The sequence below is a fragment of the Pongo abelii genome, chromosome 15, assembly GCF_028885655.2.
Source record: "Pongo abelii isolate AG06213 chromosome 15, NHGRI_mPonAbe1-v2.0_pri, whole genome shotgun sequence".
Taxonomy (NCBI): domain Eukaryota; kingdom Metazoa; phylum Chordata; class Mammalia; order Primates; family Hominidae; genus Pongo; species Pongo abelii.
This window is the reverse complement of record NC_072000.2, coordinates 76760239-76781992: the sequence shown is the minus strand read 5'-3', so window position 1 is coordinate 76781992 and position 21754 is coordinate 76760239. Positions and strand designations below refer to the sequence as shown.

The following is a 21754-nucleotide window of genomic DNA, read 5'->3' as shown; positions in this document are numbered from 1 at the left end:
CCCAGTGCTACATACATGCTACCATGCAGACAGTGTGAATCCCTTTGTCAAATCTAGTTGGGATCAATTGATGGCATCAAAATGGAGAAAGATCCCAGAAACAAGCAGGGTCCTGGAATCATAAAGACTATCTGTGTAAGAATGAACCAGCCATTCCTATTATAGATGGAGAAACTGAGCCAATTCACATCAGTGCTCAGCATGGTGCTTGGCAAATAGTAGGTGCTCAATACATGGGTTTCAGAGTGAAGATGGGCGCATCTGGAACAATGCTGAAGAGGCATACATTGAAAACTTCTCTGCAGAATGGTTCTCCTTCTGCAGAGAGCAAGAGAGAAAAATCTGCTCACTTCCGTATTTGCCTCTGTTTAATCCCTCAGCATCCACATGGGAGCAGTGAGCTCTTTTCTGCTGAGAGCAGCAGCAGCCAGAGCCAAAGCTTGGACAACAGCTACCGGGTCTTAAGGATGGTTCCCAAGGCAGCCTTGCAGCAGGATCCAGGTCTGGGTGTCATATCCTTTGCCCTATGAATGGACAGGCCAGCTCACCCATCAGTGAATAAAAGTGTAGGTCCTGTGCTGGTTCCCATAGGAGCGGGAATCACAGGTAGTCTAGTCAACAGAAAGGGAGGGACAAGCGAGGCTGAACCATGACATGGTGGAAAGTGCAGACAGTGCATTCAATCTGTCATCAAATTTCATCCAAAGTAAGATGTACTTGGTTTTTTTTTTTTTTTTTTTTTTAGGGTTAAACATGTTTTTCTGTTGCTGTTCAGAGAAATGTCTTTGGAGCCAAGTGCATGGCCCAAAGGTGCCACTCAGTGGCAGACTGGAGTAATGCAACGCAAGGCGGGTGTGTGTGTGTCGCGCGCGTGTGTGTGTGTGTGTGTGTGTGTGTGTGTGTGTGTGTGCGTGTGTCCGTCCGTCCGTCCCCAAATGCCGGGCTCCAACTCTTCCCCTGATTTGCCATTTTTTGCCATTTAGGATTCTGATGATCTCCTTAAAGGGACCCCTCAGTGACCCTGCAGAGCCAAGCATAAGGCAGGGAAGGCTTCATGACTTCCATCAGATCAGGAAGCTAGCTCTGCTCTCATCCTGTCTATACCATATCTTGCCTTGGTGTACATTTCTGGGTGCCTCTCTCTTCATCTGTAAAATGGGCATCAAGTGGATGGAGGGATATGTGGCATGGCTCTGGAAAACTTCCTATCCAGACTTAACTGAGAAATGCTTTCAGGTCCTGTGAGGGGGAACTGAGGAGGGGTCAGTGTGGTGGCCACAGGCTCAATGCTGGCCCAGTGTGATCCCTCGGATTCCAGCCCTCTCTCCGCAGGTGGCCTGGGCAGATGCTGCCACCCAGCTCTTGCTGCTGCTATCTGGCGTCCCCTGCCCTTCCGCAGCTCTCTGACAGCCACAAGTCCTGGGTGCTCAGGTCCTCCTGGCTTCTGGGTGAGAGGAAAGCAGTCATGTTCCTTTATCCAGAGTCCAGAGAGGGTGGGGAAGGAAGGGCTTGAAAGGAGCTGTTCCCCTGCCTCATTGTTCAGGTGGGCCCTTGACTCTTGAGCTGGGGCACGGGTCTCCTCCATCTCCCAGGCCTGCCCTAGGTTCCGTAGGACTCTCTGTCCACTCTCTCAGGTCTGCTGTGAAAAGAAGGAAGTGGCCAGGAGCCTTGCAAGCAAAAATGGCCATCTGCTGGCGAGAGTACCTACAAGGCTTTCTCTGCCTGGAAGGCAACGTCTGACCAGTAGGTGAAAGATGCGGGGAACCTGGCTCTAAAGGAAGAAGCCAGTGTTGGTTTTTCCAAGGACCAGAAGGGGTCAAGTGTCCAGAGACGAAGTCAGTGAGGCTTCCTCAGCCCCATGCTGGGCAGACAGGAGAACCAGGTTCACACAGGGAGGCCGCCTGGGCTGAATCTCTGGCTGGAAGCAACCTTCTGGGTCAGCGTCTTCCCATGCCCCCTGGGCCCCTGCAACTTCTCACACAAATGGATGACACCTGGGTGATTTCCTGCCCCCCAATCAATGCCACATGGGAGGGCACCTTCTGTCACCTCTGTCAGCACTGAGGAGGAGCTGCTGAGCCCCTCTGGGAAGGCCCTGAGGACCCTGGGAGCTCTGCAGCCTCCCTGCGGTTCCTGAGGGCTCAGGGTCCTCTTTGCAGGATGATTTGGGGGCCACGTGAAAATGTACATCACTCAGCTGGATACAGAGATGACCCGGAGCTGATGGAAACACAAATACAAATTTCATAATCATTTTTTTTTTTTTGAGACAGGGTCATGATCTGTCACCCAAACTGGAGTGCAGTGGCCCCATCTTGGCTCACTGCAACCTCTGCCTCTCAGGTTCAAGCTATTCTCCTGCCTCAGCCTCCTGAGTAGCTGGAATTACAGGGGCATGTCACCATGCTCAGCTAATTTTTGCATTTTTAGCAGAGATGGGGTTTCACCATGTTGGCCAGGCTGGTCTTAAACTCCTGGCCTCAAGTGATCTGTCTGCCTTGGCCTCCCAAAGTGCTGGGATGACAGGGTGAGCCATTGCACCAGGCCGCAGAACCAAATTTAATAAACTTTTATGTAAAAATGAAAAGGTTTTCTTTGTCACATAAAACCAAGAATTTTTTTAAGTACAAGTGAAAACAACAAGCATGCTGGAAGAAGAGGAAGGGGAGGGGGAAGAAAGGGAGGGAAGGAGGGGGAAAGGGCAAGAAGGGAGACGGGGACGGTATGGGGTAACATTCCCTAGACAGCAGTTTTCTCTCCCTGCACACACTGGGGACTCTCCCTGGCCTTCTGTCTGCCTTGGAATTGACCTGCCTTGTCTCTCTCAGGCAACAGTAAAACTGCTGTCACAACAGCATCCTGACATCCCGTATGTGTTTACCATCACTGGTTTTGAGGAAGCTTTGTGTCAATTTGAAATTCAAAAAAGGCTTTGGTTAGTGTTGGCCATCTTCGAGCCCCACAGGCCTGAGCTGGGAACTCAGAGCCCAGGCTGCCCAGGCCACACTCTCCGCTGCAGAGAGCCACAGCAGCTCCTCTCTGCACATCTGCTGCCCATGGGAAGCCCACTGAGGCTTTGGAAGCTTCTGCTCTTATAAAAAAAAAACCTGCAGGTACCGCTCCTCCGCGAGGGCAGCGGCAGGGAGTGAAATGCCAGCAGCGGCATCAAATCCATCCATCCTGCACTAAGCCTCCATGGCTTGCAGCAGAAGGGCCGTTGTGACTGGCAGGCCACAAGGACTAATATCTGGGAGACCACCTGTCCTGCCCCGCCCCTGGTCTCTGCCAATTGTCATAGCTGCAGTGGGGAGGCAGCCCCTGTGCGGGCATTTGATCTATGTTCGTGACTTAGAAATGCTGGCGCGGAAACTAGCTTTTGGAGCGAGGCAGTCTGGGCTCAGATACCACTAGGGTGAAGCAGTGGAGAACAGGGCTGGAGGACCATCCAGGGGCTGCCCCAGCGGGAGCCTCCTTTCTCCCTAGAGGCTTTCAAGGAAGAGGATTTTCTCAAGGCTGGCTGGGTAAGACAAACCATTTGGGCCTTGATCATTCTCCATCCTACCAGGAGGCCTGGGCAGCCCCTCAGTCACCAGTTTACATATCTTTTCATAAACTAGAATTTTCATGGGTTAGAAAATACAGCGTTTGGTTCGTTCCCAGAGAAAAAGCAAACTCCAGGAGAGAAGAAAGTGTTTTTATGCCCTCTGCTGGTCAACTGGAGACGTACGAAGCAGGGCTTAAACTTGGTTTAGTTCCCAGTGGGGCTGAAATTCCGGGGTGCCTACGTTAGTAACCATCCCCAGCACCACTGAAGCTGAGTTCTGTTCACTGGGCAGTGACTGAAACACTGCAGATGGTTGTGGTGTCGTGGGAGTCACCTCTATTCCTATTAATCATGGGTTTGGTAAGCGGTGGATCCCGCTGGGCCTAGTGAACCTTCTGAGGTCTTCCTAGGACTCAGGGCAACTGCCAGAGACAAGAGCTCTCGAGAAGGACCTGGCACCCCACTGTGTTCTCTTTTAATTGCTTCTTCCTTCAGCCGACACTGTGTGGAACTTGGATCATCAATCTGCAGGTTAGAAGAACAACTACCTTCTCTCAGGAGATGTTACAGCTCATAAAAAATGTACGGGGGACACTCTTTGTTGTGGGTTTTGATTTTTAACTCATTCTCAGCTGTGCAGCAGAGGGTGTCAAGCCAGGGAGGACAAAGATTTGTGTAGGAGAGCTGTGGGAGAGGGAGCAAAGATGGGAAGGAGTGACTGTCATTATTCTGGGAAAATGCACAAAGCAGGAAGAAGGATGAGGCCAAGAAACTGAGCAGAGCTCCCTGCATCAGAGCTGTGAGGCCCCTGCCTTGTGGACAGAAGCCATGTGCATTCCCAAGGCACTCAACAAACAGCTATCTGTGGGTCCACTCAGTGCAAAGGGAGCCTGCACCCAGTTCAGGTGGGTCAGAAAAGGAGAAAAAGAGGTAGACCCTGCCACAGAGAGCTCACAGCTTCAGCAAAATGTGCTGCTGGTCATACCCCACCCAGTCCACAGAGATGATGCCCCCACCCTCATCTCACAGACCCACCCAGAAGACACTGATCAAAGGGGATGTCAACTTCTATTACATCATCATAGAAATCGCTCCTTAAAGGATCCAGGGTGACACTATGGGGCTTCTTCATTCCGCATTCTGAAGCTCTGATACAAATTCAGTCGCTTGGCTACTTAACTGGCACCCCGTGGGTTGTGCAAGAATGTTATGATCCAAGCATCCCTTTCCCTGGAGAGATGAGAGGGAGCACAGGAGGACAGAGGAAGTGGAGAAGCACTTTGTAATTTACCCAGGTGAGTTCTGGTCAGGCTTTTTCCTGCCATGCTCCAATGCCAGTGGCCTGGGCCCCTCACCAATCCTGTGGAAAAGGGACGACTCCAGCATGGCCAACATGACAGGTTGGCAGGATCCTCAAATTGTGCCATATTGCACAACTCCCAGGGGCCTCCATGGCATGAGCCACAGTGGAGGTGCATCTGTACAGCCATGCCTGGCCACCCTGATATTTACTCAGTCAGCTCTGAATCCGCCAGCCCTGTGCCACGGTTGGTGCTAAGCTGATATCTGCAGCTGAAGGAATGAACACAATGGAGTGGGGAGAAAGCTGCCCTGTGATGGGTGATTGAAGAGACCTACAGTTATGTGATTTACAACTGAGCTTCTCTCTCACCTACCATGTATCCAGTTATGCTGAATATCATAAAAATGGAATTTGGGCATCCAGAGAGGATTTTAGAGGCTCTTGGCTATCTTTTTCCTCCCTGCTATCCTATTTTCCTTACTCCCTTTCCTGTCATGGAGCAGGGGTGACCCTCTGAAGTCTGGATTTCTGCATGCTGGGGGTGTGGCTTAGGCTCTGGCACATGAACACATGCTCACACGCATGCTTTCACCCAAGATTAAATGTAGCCCTCCTGGCATGGGGAAAGGAGCTGGCAGAGGCGCAGGAGGTGATGGCAGGAAGATGTACTGAACACCTGCCAGGGACACACTCCTTGGTGCACTCTGGGCTTTAAGTGTGATGCATAATTTGTGAAACTAGTCTGAACTGATATGTGGTTCTGGCTACACTCAGGACTTTCTAGAATGAATGCTCTGACCAGGCAAGGTGGCAGTTGAGCCAGTGGATGCTCCTGGGGCCCTCACAATGACCAAACTCTGGGTCATTCTTCAAGCTCTCTGCAAGAGTGCAGGCAGCAGAGGGTCCTGAGGCTACTTATGGGCTTAGAGGTAGTTAGGTAAAGGGGGCCTCTATACCACTCCATCTTGGAGACCCAAGGGGAACAGGTAAGAAGGGAAGATGAGAAGGACTCCCAGGGGTGGCTCATAGGGACCATGGAGGGGGTGGAAACTGGGACTGAGCTGGCTACACAGAGAGGCCACCTGGGTCCATCAAGCTGGCCACAGAGAGCCTTCCTTCCTACACTGTGAGGCTAGTCTGAGCACCACCCTAGTGAAGAGTATTAGAAGTCAAGCCTTCTCTTACAAATACTTCATTAGGCATTGAAGTGAAGCTCTGAGATGTGTTTGGAATCATGCTTCAGCACAAGGAAAGCCTCTTGTATAATAACCCAAACTAAGATACTCAACCTTGTCTGGTTTATAACAGACACGTGGATGCCTAGAACAGCATGCTCCATACAGCCAGTTGGCACGTATGTGTCCTCCCAGGACCTTATGGAGTGGGAGAGTACCACAGCCACCCCTTTCCTCATTTGGTCCTCCAGCTTGGAATATTCTCTCTCCTTCTTCTTTGTCTACTATTATCCTGTGTATTCTTCAAAGTCCAGCTTATGAATTAACTACTTCAGCTTTGATTCTTCTCCTTTAAATGCTTTCAAAATGGTTCTTAGAGTTTACACTCATTTATAGACATTCAGTGATTTAATCACTTCTTGTGTTTTTTTCCTCAAGGACCTACAAGGTTGTTACAGGCAAAGATCACACATCTTGACTTGCGTCTCTCAGCAGACTCTCACAGGGCTTGATACAGCACAGGTATAGCATAAATATCACTTGATTGACATATGGGACTGATGGTCTCAACTTCAAATAAGTGCATGGATGTTGCACATTAACTTTGGAGGGGCAGTCCTTTGCCCGCAATACATGCTCTGAGTTTTTAAAGTAATATAATATTTAAACATTATTAAGACATCTTTAAAGAAAACAGCACTGGAAGATGTGTGTTACTCTACTATATAAACCAGAACCTGGTACAAAGAAAAAAGAAAGGGAGCGATTCCATCTTACCCATTAAAAAGTCACCAGTTTGCTAAGATCACTAGATAAGTCTCAGATTAGTCACATTTTCTGCAGATTTCTGATTCTTCATCTAATATCATAAAAGTCTAAATAAATAAGTTCCCAAATTTTTCATAACCAAGGAGACTTTTCCTTTCAATTCACCCCCTTTTCTTCCTCTCATATTGGACCCGAGGTTTTGAATATCTTATTTTTTTCTCCTATTAAACAGTAATTATTAATACATTTCCCTCATCAAGTATTAGTTATAGACCAATAGGAACAATCAGGTGTTCTCACTGGCATCAGATGATCAGAGTAACCACTATTTGGAGGTGACAGAAGTCGTTCTAAAAGAAAAAAGCATGTTTTTATTAGCTGCTACTGTTACGTAGCTGCTACAGTTACATCACCAGTTACTGAGTGATATTTACTTTGCCCTTTGAAAGTCTGAAATGAGCCCACTGACTCCTCCCTCTTCCGTTTAGCTTCTCAGATATTCAGGACCCCAGACTGGGAAGTTTTGAAGAGAGAGCCTCTGAGATGCCTCTCCACTCTGAAGCTCCCTGGTTCTATGGCTGTACTTAATGAATGATGTTGTCAAATCCGTTTGACTAATTATTATTGAAGACTTATTTCCAATTAGTTGCACAAAGGTCATATAGACTTGAACTGAAACATGCTGATGTTAGTAGGTGCTATGATGGTGGTGATAGAGTTGCATATTTTAATTTGTTCTTCTCCATTTCAACCTCAGCCAGATTAGCTGGCATTTGAATTTGAACCCTGATAATGTTTCATTGAGAAAGAGAGATGGAGAGACCGATTATGCAAATTTCTTCACACACATTCTGCACACAGCTCAAACTTTGAGAGATTTACCTGAGGTTTTCTGAACTGAATTCGGACTCCAGGAATCGTAGAAACTGGTCCCGCCCCACCTGGTCCTTCAATATCTCATCGAAAGAGAAGCCCCATCTTTTTACTCGCTGTTGGCTGGGCTCTTTGCTTTGGGGTGAAGGAAGAAGGTTTAAAGAAGATCAATACCAGAGAAAAGCTTGTGTCATATTCTCTTCAGTGACTCAAATCTGTTTTGCAGTCACTCACCAAAGGGAAACATCTCATATTTAAGGGGCAGATTCTACAAAAGCTGCACAAATTCCAAATGCAGATTTTGGTACACCAACAGTAACCAATGACGAACAGTTTCTTTAAGGAGGCATGTTAAGTGATGGTCGCTGGCATGGCCTTCAAATGGCTGCTGTCTACCATGCCATTGATTAAGCTCCCCGGACCATTCCTATCAATTATGGACTCAACTTTTGACTCTAATTTTTTCACTAGTACTATAACCCAGGATGCTTCATGGACCCAATCTTTCATCAAAACACATTATCCTCCACCTCCCACCCCTTCCTCAATCCTCAGGGGAGAAATTAGGGTCCTGTTTCAAGCTAAGTGATGTACAACTGGTCAGAAATGTATTGACACATCCAGAGTAAAGCATATGGTCTTGTTAGCAGCAGAATGTTACATGCATTTATTGATTTAACAACCATGTACAGTGCTTACCGTGTGCTGGACACTTTCTCAAGCATTTTACATCGGTTAACTCACTGAGTCCTCACAACTACTCTGTGAAAAATGTACTAGTATGATTCCCATTTTCCAGATAGGGAAAGTGAGGTCTCATGGTAGTTTGCCTAAGAATACACAGCTAGGAAGTAATGAAGTCAAGAATTAAATCTAGACAGCAAGGCTCCAGAGGGCATCCAGTTCTTTTTTTTTCTTTTTCTTGAAATGGAGTCTTACACTGTTGCCCAGGCTGGAGTGCAGTGGCGTGATTATGGCTCACTGCAACCTCTGCCCCCCGGGTTCAAGCAATTCTCCTGCCTCAGCCTCCCGAGTAGCGGGGACTACAGGTGCGTACCACCACGCCTGGCTAATTTTTTTGTATTTTTAGTAGAGACAGGGTTTCACCATGTTAGCCAGGATGGTCTCAATCTCCTGACCTTGTGATCCACCCGCCTCAGCCTCCCAAAGTGCTAGGATTACAGGTGTGAGCCACTGCACCCGTCCCCAGTTCTTAATTCTGCCATGCTGCATAGCTCATCTTTGCTATGCTGTCTCACATTCAGACTAAAGAATGGGCATTGGTCTAATTCTTCTGGTGTTGGGCGATAAGAGTATTTCCTTCAGCTTCTGTCTTTCCATTTAAAGTTCACTTGCTGTATTTATTTCCTTGGCCCTTTAAACAGCGATAAGGTCCTAACTCACAAGTCACATGCTACAACTCTTCCCTATTCAAGGTGTGGTCTATGAACCAGAAGAACCATAGGCCCCACCTGCACCTGCTAAGTCAGAACCTACAGTTCAACAAGAACCCTAGGTGATTAATGTCCACATTACAAATTGGGAAACATTGGTCTAGCAATACTCATTTTTCCTCTTTTAAAAAATAGATGCATATATTTTCTTATTTCCAACAGACAGTAAGAGATTAAATCATGTTTCCTCTTATTATGGAGCTGACATATTCTCAATACTTGGAAAATTACACTTAGTAAAAAAAAAAAAAAAAAAAAAAAAAGAGAGAGCTTGTGTGTGGGGAAAGCTTGGGAAAGCAAATAACTGTAGACTGGCACTGTCCAGTATAATTTCCTGCGATGATGAAAATATTCCATAACCGTGCTCTCCAATAGGGCAGCCACTAGCCCCATGTGACTACTGGGCAGTTGAAAACTGGCTAGTGTGACTGACGAACTGAATTTTAAATTTCATTTAATTTTAAATAATTCAAATTTAACTTTAAACAGCTACATGTGGCTAGTGGCTACTATATTGGTATGCAGCTCTAGACATACCCCATCCAAACCCAGCTACTTCTGCAGCAACACACATAATCAGCAACAGCAGTATCTTCTAATTACAATGATGATGACCAATAGATCATGAGCTTGGGGGTCAGGGAGCCTCTGGCTTGCAACTCTGCATTTCCAGGCATAGTCCAATAGGGTCATTGTGGTAGACTAACCCCATCAGGTCAAACAATGGGAGATTCCATGAAACATCTCTTCCAAAGCACCAGGCTAGGCCTTTCACAATAAGACATGAAGACAAATCCTGGATTCTCTCAAACGCAAGCCACAGACCTAATCAAACTCAATAACTTTCAAGGGAACCAAAAATACTGTTTGTGGAAGAATTCCCCTGCGGTTGAGGCTGGCATTAAATTTAAGCCCCAGAGACTGCAGGACGTTGTCTCTTTCTGCCAAGGTCATGCTATGACCAAGGATGGACCCAACCATTTACTCTTTACCAGAGGAGGATTCAGGGTTCTCCAGGGATGGTAGTACTAGTGGCAGCTGTACCTCGACTGAGGGCTGTGCCCATAGTAGCAGCTGTAGAAATTCACTCAGACTTTGTAGTGACTGCCTCATGGATGCACACCCACCACCAGTGTCACCCAAGTGGTGGTGGTACCCAAGTGGTGAGTACCCAAGTGGTGAGTCCCACTTTTCTGGTACCCAAGTGGTGAGTCCACATTCATTCCACCAGATTCCTTGGTGGTGGCAAGAGTGGGAGAAGGGCAATTTTTGGAGTGGGCCAGAAATCTTGGGGTGTCGCTGTAGATGTAGAATCAGAGGGACGCTTAGGACAGAAGTTGGGGTATCTGGAAAATTGCAAGGTTACAGTTCAGCAGAAATAAGTGGATCTAGAGAGACAGGACACCCTGGTGTATTAGTTTCTTAGGATTGCCATAACAAAGGACTAACAAACTGGGTGCCTTAAAACAGCAGAAATTTATTCTCTTACAGTTCTGGAGCCTAGAAGTCCAAAATCAAGGTGTTGATGGGGCCATGCTCTATTGGACGGCTTTAGGGGAGAACTGGTTCCATGACTTTTCCTTAACTTCTGATATTGGCATTCTTCAGCTTGCAGATGCATCACTGCACTCTCTTCCTGTGTTTCTGTGTCTCCACGTGGTGCTTGCTCTGTATGTGTCTGTGTCTCTGCTTTCTCTTCTCTTTTTGTTTGACATGGAGTTTCACTCTGTTGCCCAGGCAGGAGTGCAGTGGGGCAATCTCGGCTCACTGCAGGCTCCGCCTCCTGGGTTCACGCCATTCTCCTGCCTCAGCCTCCCGAGTAGCTGGGACTACAGGCACCCGCCACCACACCCAGCTAATTTTTTTTTTTTTTTTTAGTAGAGACGGTTTCACCGTGTTAGCCAGGATGGTCTCGATCTCCTGACCTTGTGATCCACCCGCCTCGGCCTCCCAAAGTGCTGGGATTACAAGCGTGAGCCACTGCGCCCAGCCTGCTTTCTCTTCCTATAAAGTCATCAGTCATATTGGATTAGGGGCCCACCCTATTCAAGTATGACCTCATCTTAACTAACTGCATCTGCAACAACTCTATTTCCAAATAAGTCAGATTCTGAGGTTCTGGGAAAGACATGAAGTTTTAGATGATACAATGTAACCATGTATACTTGGCTTCCCTCAACTATCCATTATTCACAATTGTATTTCTACAACTGGATGATCCACATTTTTTCCTTGTTTTCCTAGTGCGATTTCACCATTGGGAGTCTGTTCTATTAAAAGCTTCCTAGATACAACTTCCCGATACATATCTCTTCTGTATCACTTGAGTATTCCCAATATCATCCACTTTAAGGTTTAAGAAAAGACTTGAACATGTTGCTGCCACTGAATGGTCTCTTGTGGTTACAAAATAATTCTGCAAATTAAAATATCTTTCAACATCCATCTCCAGGTGAGTGGTACAATAACTGTCCCTCAGCCAAATTCAAGCAAACAATCCACAGAAGCACAGCCTCTTTACATCCATTGTGTAGCGATATTTCCTTGAGACATATTCTCTAGTAGAGTTTTATGTCAGCATTTGGGTTTTCAAGAGTTTATGTCATTGTCTTTCCAGCTATTTTTTTTTTAGCTCTTTCAGGTCAGGGACCACATCTCATGTGTCTTTGTATTGAGCATAGGACTTTTCACATGGCAAGTGTTCAGCACTAAAATGAAATCAATTTAGAAATGTGTATAGTGATGTGGGTGAAGTGTCCTTATCCTGACAGTGTTTTCTAATCGCTAGCTGAATGCCTTTTTCTAACTCTTATTTGTCCTCCGTGCCTCATCATTCTTACCAAGTTCCTGCGTCCCACTGGACAGCCCAAACCAACACACAGCAAAGCTCTCCAAGGGTATCTGTCTTTCATTCCTGCTAATCCCAGGAATCAGGGATCAGATTGAGATGGAGGAAAGCTATCAAATTGAGGACAAGAAAGCCAGATTCAAAGGAAGCAATTGTCTATATCAATGCTCATTTCTGCAGGAGCTTCATAGTGCTAGGCATGGTGTAAGGAGCTTTCCTTACAGTGCCCTATTTAAATCTTAATATAAGCCAGGGAGGCTGACATTGTATTTAAACATCCAGAGTTCAAAAGAGGTCAGATTGTCCAAGGCCACACAGCTGGTAGGTGGTAGCCTGGACCTGGATCCCAGGACTGCCTGTCTCCAAAGCCTATTCTTTTTTTCCACTCTGTTACCTTGCCTTGTACTACATTTGCCTCATTCAATATCTAAACTAAGACTTGGGGAAGATATGAGCCCTCTTCAAAACACTTAAGAATTATGTTAAGGACTAAATGTTTGTGTCCCTCTTCAAATTAATACATTGAAATCTTGATCCACAACGTGATTGTATTAGGAGGCAGGATATTTGGGAGGTGATTAGGTCATGAGTGGGATTAGTACTTTATAAGAGACCAGAGAGAGCTCCCTTTCCCTTCTGTCATGTGAAGACACAGCAGGAAGACAGCCATCTATGAACTAGAAAGCAGATCCTTACCAGATATTGAATTTGCCAGCACGCTGATCTTGGACTTCCTAGCTCCAGAACTGTGAGAAATAAATTTCTATTGTTTATAAGCCACACAGTCTTTTTGTATTTTTGTCTGTATTTTTGTAATAGCAGTCCTAACAGACTAAGACAGAAGTTCGTACTGTGAGTGGGATGCTGCTGTAATGAACAACTAAAAATGTGAACGTGGCTTACAGTGTAATGAATAGAAGCTGGAAGGGTCTTGAGATATATGTTAGCAAAAGCCTAAATTGGCTGGGTGCAGTGGCTCACGCCTGTAATCCCAGCACTTTGTGAGGCCAATGAAGGCAGATCACAAGGTCAGGAGTTTGAGACCAACATGGCAAAATTCCGTCTCTACTAAAAATACAAAAAAAAAAAAAAAACAAAAAAAAATTAGCTGGGTGTGGTGGTGGGCACCTGTAATTCCAGCTACTCAGGAGGCTGAGGTAGGAGAATTGCTTGAACCCGGGAGGTGGAGGTTGCAGTGAGCCAAGATCCCGCCACTGCACTCCAGTCTGGGTGACATAGTGAGATTCCATCTTGAAAGGAAAGGAAGGAAAGGAAAGGAAAGGAAAGGGGAGGGGAGGGGAAGGGAGGGGAACCTAAACTGCTGTAACCAGGCCTTTAAAGGATATTCTGGTGAGGGCTCAGAAAGAAAAGAGGAGAGCTATAAAGAAAGCCTCAATCTTCCTAGATAATACCTAAATAATCCTGAACAGAATATTGGTAGAAATATAGATGGTAAAGGCCATTCTGATGAGTTGTAGACATAAATGAGACATATATCACCAGAAGCTGGAGAAAAGTTGATCCTTGTTATAAAGTGGCAAAGAATTTGGCTGAATTTTATTTGGTTCTAGTATTTTGTGAAAGGTAAAACTTGCAAGCAATGAAATTAAATATTTAGCTGAGGAAATTTCTGAGCAATGAGTTGAAGGTGCAGGTTGGCTCTTCCTGACTACTTATAGTAAAACGTGACTTAAAGACAGAATTGTTAAGCACAAAAAGAAACCAGAACCTGAAGATCTGATAAATTCTTTGTCTATTCATATTGCAAAAAATGAGACCACTAATAGTGTGGCCAAGTGACTGTTTGATAAGTATATTAGTATGGATGAGTCATCTCAACAGAATCCAGGAAATATTCTTCAAGACAGTGGAAGAATTACTCAAAAGCAATTCAGAGTTCATCAGGGCTGCCACTCGCACCATAGGCCCAGAGTCCAATGGACATGTGGTGGGAGAGCAGAACAGTTTTAAAAGATCAACTCATCTCTTCAATTTAGGTAGATCAGGATGCTCCTGCCCAGTGACTTGGGATGGGGTCCCCACAGAAAGCTGCAATATGGGCTGCACCCAGCAGAGCCATGGTGGACTGGGCTGCCCAGAAGAGCTGCAGGCGAGGAACCCCAGCCTGGGAAAGCCATAGAGACCCCAGGAGAAAGCTGCTGTAGGGCCATCCCACCAAGCTGTGGGGATGATGCTGCCACCCAAATGGGCCTGGAAGACACAGCATCAGCCCAGCACAGCCATGGGTGTATGACTCCAGCCCAGGAGAGCTATGGAGGTGGGGCTGCTGCCCCAGTGGGTCTAAAAGACAGAGCATTGAGCCAAAGAGAATTATTCCTAGAGCCTTAAGGTTTAATATTTTTTGCACTGTTACATTTTGGACTTACTTGGAACCCATTACCCCTTTCTTCTTTCCTATTTTTTCTCTCTCTCTCTCTCTCTTTTTGAATGAAAATGTCTACTCTAAACCTCTCCCACCATTGTAGTTTGGAAGCACATAACTTGTTTGGTTTCACAGGTTCACAGCTGGAAAAGAATTTGCCTCAGGATGAATGGTATCTTTAATCTCATTCATATCTGATTTAGACGATATTTAGATGAGACTTTGGACTTTAGAATTGATGCCAGAACAAGTTAAGACTCTGGGGAATACTGAGATGGAATGAATGTATTTTTCATGCAAGAGGACATAAATTCTGGGGATCTTGAGGTAGAATGTTGTGGACTGAATGTCTGTGTTCCCCTTCAAATTTACATGTTGAAATCCTGACCCCCATTGTGATGGTTTTGGGAGGTGAAGCCTTTGGGAGGTAATTAGGTCATGTGGAGTGGGATTAGTGTCCTTATAAAAGGACACCCCAGAGCTCTCTTGCCTTTCCGCCATGTGAGGATCCAGCCATTTATGAACCAGGAAGGAGGCCCTCAGCAGACACCCAATCTGTGGCATCTCAATCTTGAACTTCCCAGCCTCCAGAACTGTGAAAAAAAAATTTCTATTGTTTTCAAGCCATGTAGTATATGGCATTTTTGCTTTAGCAGCCTGAACAGACTAAGACAAGTTATTAGAAAAATTATGAAATAAGGCAGTTCCTTAAAAAGAAAATAATCCAATGTCCCCATCTTAGAGCCAAGGCTACTAAAGAACAATCATAATTGTATTTAATACCTCAAGAACAACCTGAGGGTCCTGAATACTCCAATGAAGAGTGGTTCAGTTACTTCTTTTTCTTTTCTTTTCTTGAGATGGAGTCTCACCCTGTCACCCAGGCTGGAGTGCAATGGCATGATCTCAGCTCACTGCAACCTCCGCCTCCCAGGTTCAAACTATTCTCCTGCCTCAGCCTTCCCAAGTAGCTGGGATTACAGCTGCCTGCCACCATGCCCAGCTAATTTTTGTATTTTCAGTAGAGACGGGGTTTCACCATGTTGGCCAGGCTGGTCTCAAACTCCTGACCTCGTGATCCACTTGCCTTGGCCTCCCAAAATGCTGGGATTACAGTCATAAACCACCATGCCTGGCCCAGTTATTTACGCTGTGTAACAAACCATCCTGAAATCCAGGGGCTTAAAAAAGCAATTTATTAGTCTCTTTCACTCTCCTATGGGTTGACTAGGCTCCACTGGGTGGTTCTCACTTGGGGCTCCATGGTTGTAGTTGGATGGCAGCTGGAGGTGGGGTTATTTGGAGATTTGACTGAGCTGTGCATCCAGGAGGGCTCATCACCTAACAGCTGGTGCTAGTTGCTGACCAGGAGCTCAGCTGAGGCTGTTGACCAGACTGTCTGCACATGGCCTCTCCAATGGCTTGGGCTTCTCCAAGCATGGCAGATGGATTCCAAGAAGGAATGTCTCAAGAGCAAATATTTCAAATGACCAAGGTGGAAGCCACCACAGGGGTTCTGGATTACTGGTTCTCAAATAGTTTGAGAGAGGGAAAAAGGTGCTCCCTCTCTTTTCATCTGGTTTGGTCTTGGTGTCCTACTTGATGTAAAGAGGGAAGGCACCAATGGGGCCATATTTGGAGATCCACCACCATAAGAAAGGAGCTTGACTAATATCCTGGATTAATAGTTCTGTCAAACTCACTGTGCATGGGCAGCTCAGGCATGATCTCTGCCTCTCAGCAGGTCAGGTTGGCTGGGAGTGAATGCCTACGGCCAAGCTGGACAAGCCAGATTCCTTGTAGCTCTTTGCTCATGTGCCTGATATCCAGCAGAAAGGGAGAGCTAAACTGAAGTCATGTGGAGAGAGCAAATCACAAACCACATTCTGCTGACAACACCAGGTTTCACTAGACTCCAGCATCTAGTTAGTGGCACCACCAGAAATACTTTAGATACGCATCCCTGGGACACTCTCCTGGTGGTTTTCAGATGACATAAAGAATTATGTCATCTGGCAACTTTTGGCTGACTTCTCCTCAATGAGAAGCCCTGGCGATCACTATTTTCTTTAATTAAACTTTACTTCTCAGATTTTGCTCTTTTTCTTAAGGGGTCTTGTTCTGTTACCCAGGCTGGAGTGGAGTGGTGCAATCACAGCTCACTATGTTGCATAAACTTGAGGTGTAGTTTGCCCATCCTTTAAAACAGCTGCCTTTTTTTCCCCTCTGAATATAACTTTCTTATCCTTGGACTTCCAGATCGAATAGCTTGTCTGAGAAGGAGAAAGAATTAAAGCACAATTTTCTGCTATTTATTGTATATCCTATGTCATCTTGTCCATGATTCTATTCAGCTGCTATGGCCATCCTCCATTTGGCTGTCTGTAACCTCCCCACGGCAGACACAGTATATTCTCCACCTTGCAGAATTTAGACATTGTCGGTGACATCCTGGGCCCTGGAAATCATAACGAGCCTGCCTGGACCCCTTCACCCAGCCCAGTGAAGTCCAAAGCCCACCTGAGATTGGCATGAATTCCTAAGGGAGTCCTTCATTCTCACTGTCTCTCGTTTCCCACAAACCTTCACCCACACCCACCAGACCCCTCCTCTCATGAAGCGTTTGGGAGGGTGGGGGCCTTACAGGAATTTGAGGGTCTTGAAAAGTGGGTACATATTGCACCTCCTGGCAGCCTACTATTTAAAAAACCACATATTAGACATTCCTGCTTTTGAAAAGTCCCTGGTCACCTCAATGCTAGGCATTTCCCTGGCCTTGCGCAGAGACCTAGTTTTTTTGGCCTCTGGCTTCTCTCCCTCCCCTGCTTTCCCCTGCCCTTAGTTCTCCCCTCTCAGGAACAGAGAATACATTTGTCTCATTTTCTCAGCAGGATAGCACAACCCTCTCCCTTTGTTGTTTGAGTCTCTGCCAACCCCTCTGCCCTTTGGGCCTTACTTTCTGCCCCAAGTGGCTTAATGTCCTTTGCCAAGCCAGGAGGAGTTCTGGCGCCAGATGGTAAGATAGCATGGTTTATTTACCTTGCTACATGTGGTATCTTGAGAGCCCTTCTTGTTCAGAACACAGCACATAGTCGACTACTATACATATGTATTGAATTAAACTGAAACTGAGAGAAAGTGACTCAATTATTTTATTGGTCATCTTCAGCCTTTGTTTTGCAGACAGAAACCATCCCTTGGCTGAAGTGTGATGTTGGCACTGATTCCAGACTCTGTTTTTTCCTAACATCACTGCCAGCAACTAAGTGGGTAGGAGTAGTCTGTTGGGAGAAGAAACAGGGCTTCGTTTTCACTTGTATCTGAACACTTGATTCTGCCTGTAAGTGGACAGAACACTGTAGCTGTCCTAGGTTAGACATGAAGTTCAGAGTCAAAGCTAGAACAACAGGAGTAGAACCAGGGCATGAGTAGTAGGGGGCAGGTAGCACCTCCTTGGGGAAAAAGTGCTGAATAGGTTGGAATAAATCAATAGGCCATGAGACCCCATTTTCCTAAATGATTACATACTTCTTTGCTGACTTTCAAGAACAAAAGAGGAAGTTCATTTTATCATTGTGAATTAGGTTCACACATTTGCCTCTCCTCCTTTCCCAAATACCAATGAAATGATCAAATAAAGAATGACTTATTCATCCATCCTCCCTCCAGCCCACACGGTGCCCACTGTGCACCAGATAGGCCTAGGCGCTGAAATCATTCTATTTAGAAGGGGAACCAGGACAAGGATGTGATATAGAACAGCTAGAGGGATGAGGTGGCCACTCTAGATTGGTGGTCACAGAAAGCCCTTCTGAGGAAGGGACACCAATGCTGAGTGAGACTTAAATGAGAAGTGAAGCCAGCCATGTGAGGATCTGGGGCACAAGTGGCCAAGGAGGAGGCAACAGGCAAGAGCCCGGAGCTCAGTTAAGTAAAAAAAAAAAAAAAAACCCAAAGCAAAAAAACTAAACATAGTATGTAGAGGCAAAAAAAATTCCTATCAGCAGATGAGAGCTTTGAGAAATTTCAGAAAGGCACGAAGCAGATAGACTGAACTTGTGACATATCTGATTGACAGCAGCCTACGATTCCAGTGGAGGCATCAGAGAAGAAAATAGCTGAGTGTCCCCAACAGAAGCCTTGGAAAACCCCAAGCTCTGAGCAGCGGGATTGGAAGTGGAGGCAGTGGGTGGGCATCAGACAAAGGGCATATGGAAGCAACTCAGGAACATGGAACAGGCTCCACATGGCCAAAGGGTTTGCTAAGTTAAGGGGGATGTTTCCTGGCCAGCTTCTCATATGGACAGTAAGGCCAGAGGATTGTGCTCCTGCCAGCACAGCACACACACAGAGAAAAAACATCTTGGGAACCAGGGAGACTTTAAAGACACACTAGCTTTCTCCCCACCTCTCATTGGCTTTTGCAGATCCAAGTGGGTTCCCCTAAGACCCATTAGTGGAGGGAGAAGAGTAGACTTGTTGGGGAGTACTGTGGCAAGGAAATAGAAAGACATCAGAAACTCCATCAGGGCTTGACCCACAGAGTAGAACACTTGGCTGCAGGGATGTCACACTAGGGAGGGTGGGGGTCTACCTCCCCAAGACTCCCATCGCCACCTGTCTCACTGTACGAGAGGGCCCAATCTTTTAATCTGTTCTTGGACCACATACCCAGGACCCAGAGGGGAACCTTGGCAATTGACCTATGCCCATCCATTCATACATTCAGGTGCAGCCCTGCTCTTGTGTGAACTGCTCAGGGGAAAGCCTGCTGGGGAACTCCGTGAACCAAACCAGGACTTCTTAAATTGTGGTGTGCCTCAGAATGCCTGGGGTGCTTGCTCAAGATGCAGACGCCCAGAGCCACCCCAGTACGCGTGTATTTTTAAAGAGGAGCCCAGGTGATTCTGATGCACAGCATGGCTTAGAACCATTGGCCCATACCATCACTGAGAGCACCCTCACCAGCTACTGATAGAGTCCTAGGTCATGGCTGCACATTAGACTTTCTAAATCTCCCGGAGTGTGGGGAGATTAAAAAAAATGTTCAATTGTGAGAAATTCTGAATTAATTGGCTGTGTGTGAGGACCAAGCATTAGTAGTTTTTTAGAAACTTCCAGGTGGTTCTAATGTATGGCAGGATTGAAAGCTAAGACCTTCATTTATAAAAATGAGCAGTCTTCCAAATAGCTGGGCATACAAAAAGAATGAACTGCTCTGAGCAGTGACCAGAGGAATGAAACAATGACCAGAAATGATGATTCTCTAATGAATAACCCCAAATAAAACTAAGTGGCAGAAATAGAGAGGAGATATGAAAATATGGAAAAAATATAAACTATGAAGAAAATCTATATCACATCTCAAGGGGGATTAAGATGATAAACACCAACAGAACAGAGCAGGCTACTAAGAAAAGAACAGTCCAAGAAGTATTAAGAAGTCTTGGAAATGAAAAGCGTGATTATCAACCACCCTCCCAACACTCAGTGGGAAAAGAAAAACTCTCTAAAATATAAAATCACAGAATGGACACCACTGAAAATCACAGCACTGATTCTGAAGAGCAATTCAGGAAATTGTATCCTTTGAATATAGAATAAAAAGACTAAAAGATGGAAATTATAATAGAGAAAATATAAGAGATGTAGCAACGGCATCCCAGAGGCCCAGACTTCTTAAAAAAGGATTTCCTGAAAAGTGAGGATAGAATGGAAAAAAAAAGCAGCAATAATTTTTAAAAAAGAGAAAAAAAATCCTGAGTTAAAGAAAGAGTTAAGTTCTTGACTTAGAAGGAACTACCTAAGGCTCATCAGAAATATTAGAAAGAAGATACATACTATATACTAATTATTTTTTAAATGTTCATAGAAATACAAGTTCAAAAATGTTGGTTTAAAATATATCAAGTTAACATACCTCTGGGAAGAATGAGATTTAAGGGAGGCAAAGGTAACTTCACTATTTTATATACTTCACTCTTGTTTGTTTAAATCGATGATGTTTTTAATTAAAACATTTAAAAGTTAATACAGCTAGAATAGAAACTAGGGTTTTTACAAAGCTAATATAACATTAATAAAGTAAAAGTCAGGGAAGAGAAAAAGAAACAGGAACAAAGAATGAGATTCAGAAATATATCAGGAAAAAGACAAAATATATGATTAAAGTAAATGTGACTGTTTTATATCCAAATATCCAAAGCAAAACATATTGCTAGAATCTGTCTAATAATCATGTGAAAAGATTCTCAAGTATATTAACAAGGAAACAAAAGAGTAAAATGAGAATTATTTTAACCTTTTGGATTTGCAAAGACAAAATGATTTATGATGCTTGGGATGCTAAGAATGTGGGGAAATGGGCACTTTTAAGCTAAGGGAATGAAAAAGATGTGTTACAGTTTTGCTCAAGAGGAATCTGGACCTATGAACTAAAATTAAAATATGCATACCATTTCTAGGAATTCTACTCCTGGAAAATTTATACTGAGGAAATAATTGAACTTGTGTAGAAAGATGTTCCTGGAATCATTGTTTATGGTGGCAAAAAATGAGGACATAAACTAAATATTTATGATCCAGGGATTGGTAAAATAAATTTTACTTCACCAGTGCCAGGGGATACTATGTAGCTATTAAAAAGAGTAAGGTGGATCTATATGTGTTTACATGGAAAGACTGCCATGACCTATTGTTAATTTAAAAATTACTGGACTATATATATATATATGTATATATTTGGGTATATATTGAACCCAATTATACAAAAGGATAGAATGTTATATATGCATAAAAATCCAAAGTAATAGACACTAAATCAGATGTTCCCAAATTTGCTGAGCTCATGGTACCCTTAGTGTCTCAGTAAGTTTTTCACAGTGCCCCTGGGCCAAAAGAAATACTTAACAGTGTCATTTATTATGGCTAGGACCAATCAACTTAATATGTATTTGTATTCTAACAACTTAGTAGCTGTTTGAAAGACACATAAATTGAAAACTTTTTTTTTCATTCTTAAATAACTACAATATGCACCTATTGGGCACTACACATTTTCTTAAATTTTGGAACTAGATTAGAACTTACCATCCCTATTTCTTATTCCATGTTAATTTTTGTGCAGTTCTTGCTTTTTATCACAGTGACTTCTCCGAAAAGCCAGATTTGTAAAGACGTGTATCATCATAAGGGATGTAATGTGCTCTAATGTTGAAACTGAACCATCTTAAGCTAGTAGTTTATGCAGTATCTGGCATGTGTCAACCATCACTGTGTTTCCCTAAAAAATTTGGACTATCCTGTGGTAACTCTGTGAGTTCCCCGCAGTGCCCAGGGTGCTCTGGTCCACTCTGGAACCACAACATTAGACTATAAACAAAAGTTCTTTTTGGAAGGTGAAATCA

At 44.7% G+C, this 21754-nt stretch overlaps 1 protein-coding gene across 6 annotated transcripts in view; it reads right to left on the bottom strand.

Moving 5' to 3' along the window:
- RGS6 (regulator of G protein signaling 6) overlaps window positions 1-21754 on the bottom strand; it is a 641289-nt gene that overhangs the window by 45872 nt on the left and 573663 nt on the right. For all 6 annotated transcript variants that reach the window (XM_054529656.2, XM_054529657.2, XM_054529659.2 and 3 more), the window contains 1 exon segment: window positions 7673-7798. In XM_054529656.2, coding sequence (XP_054385631.2) covers window positions 7673-7798 — 126 coding nt within the window.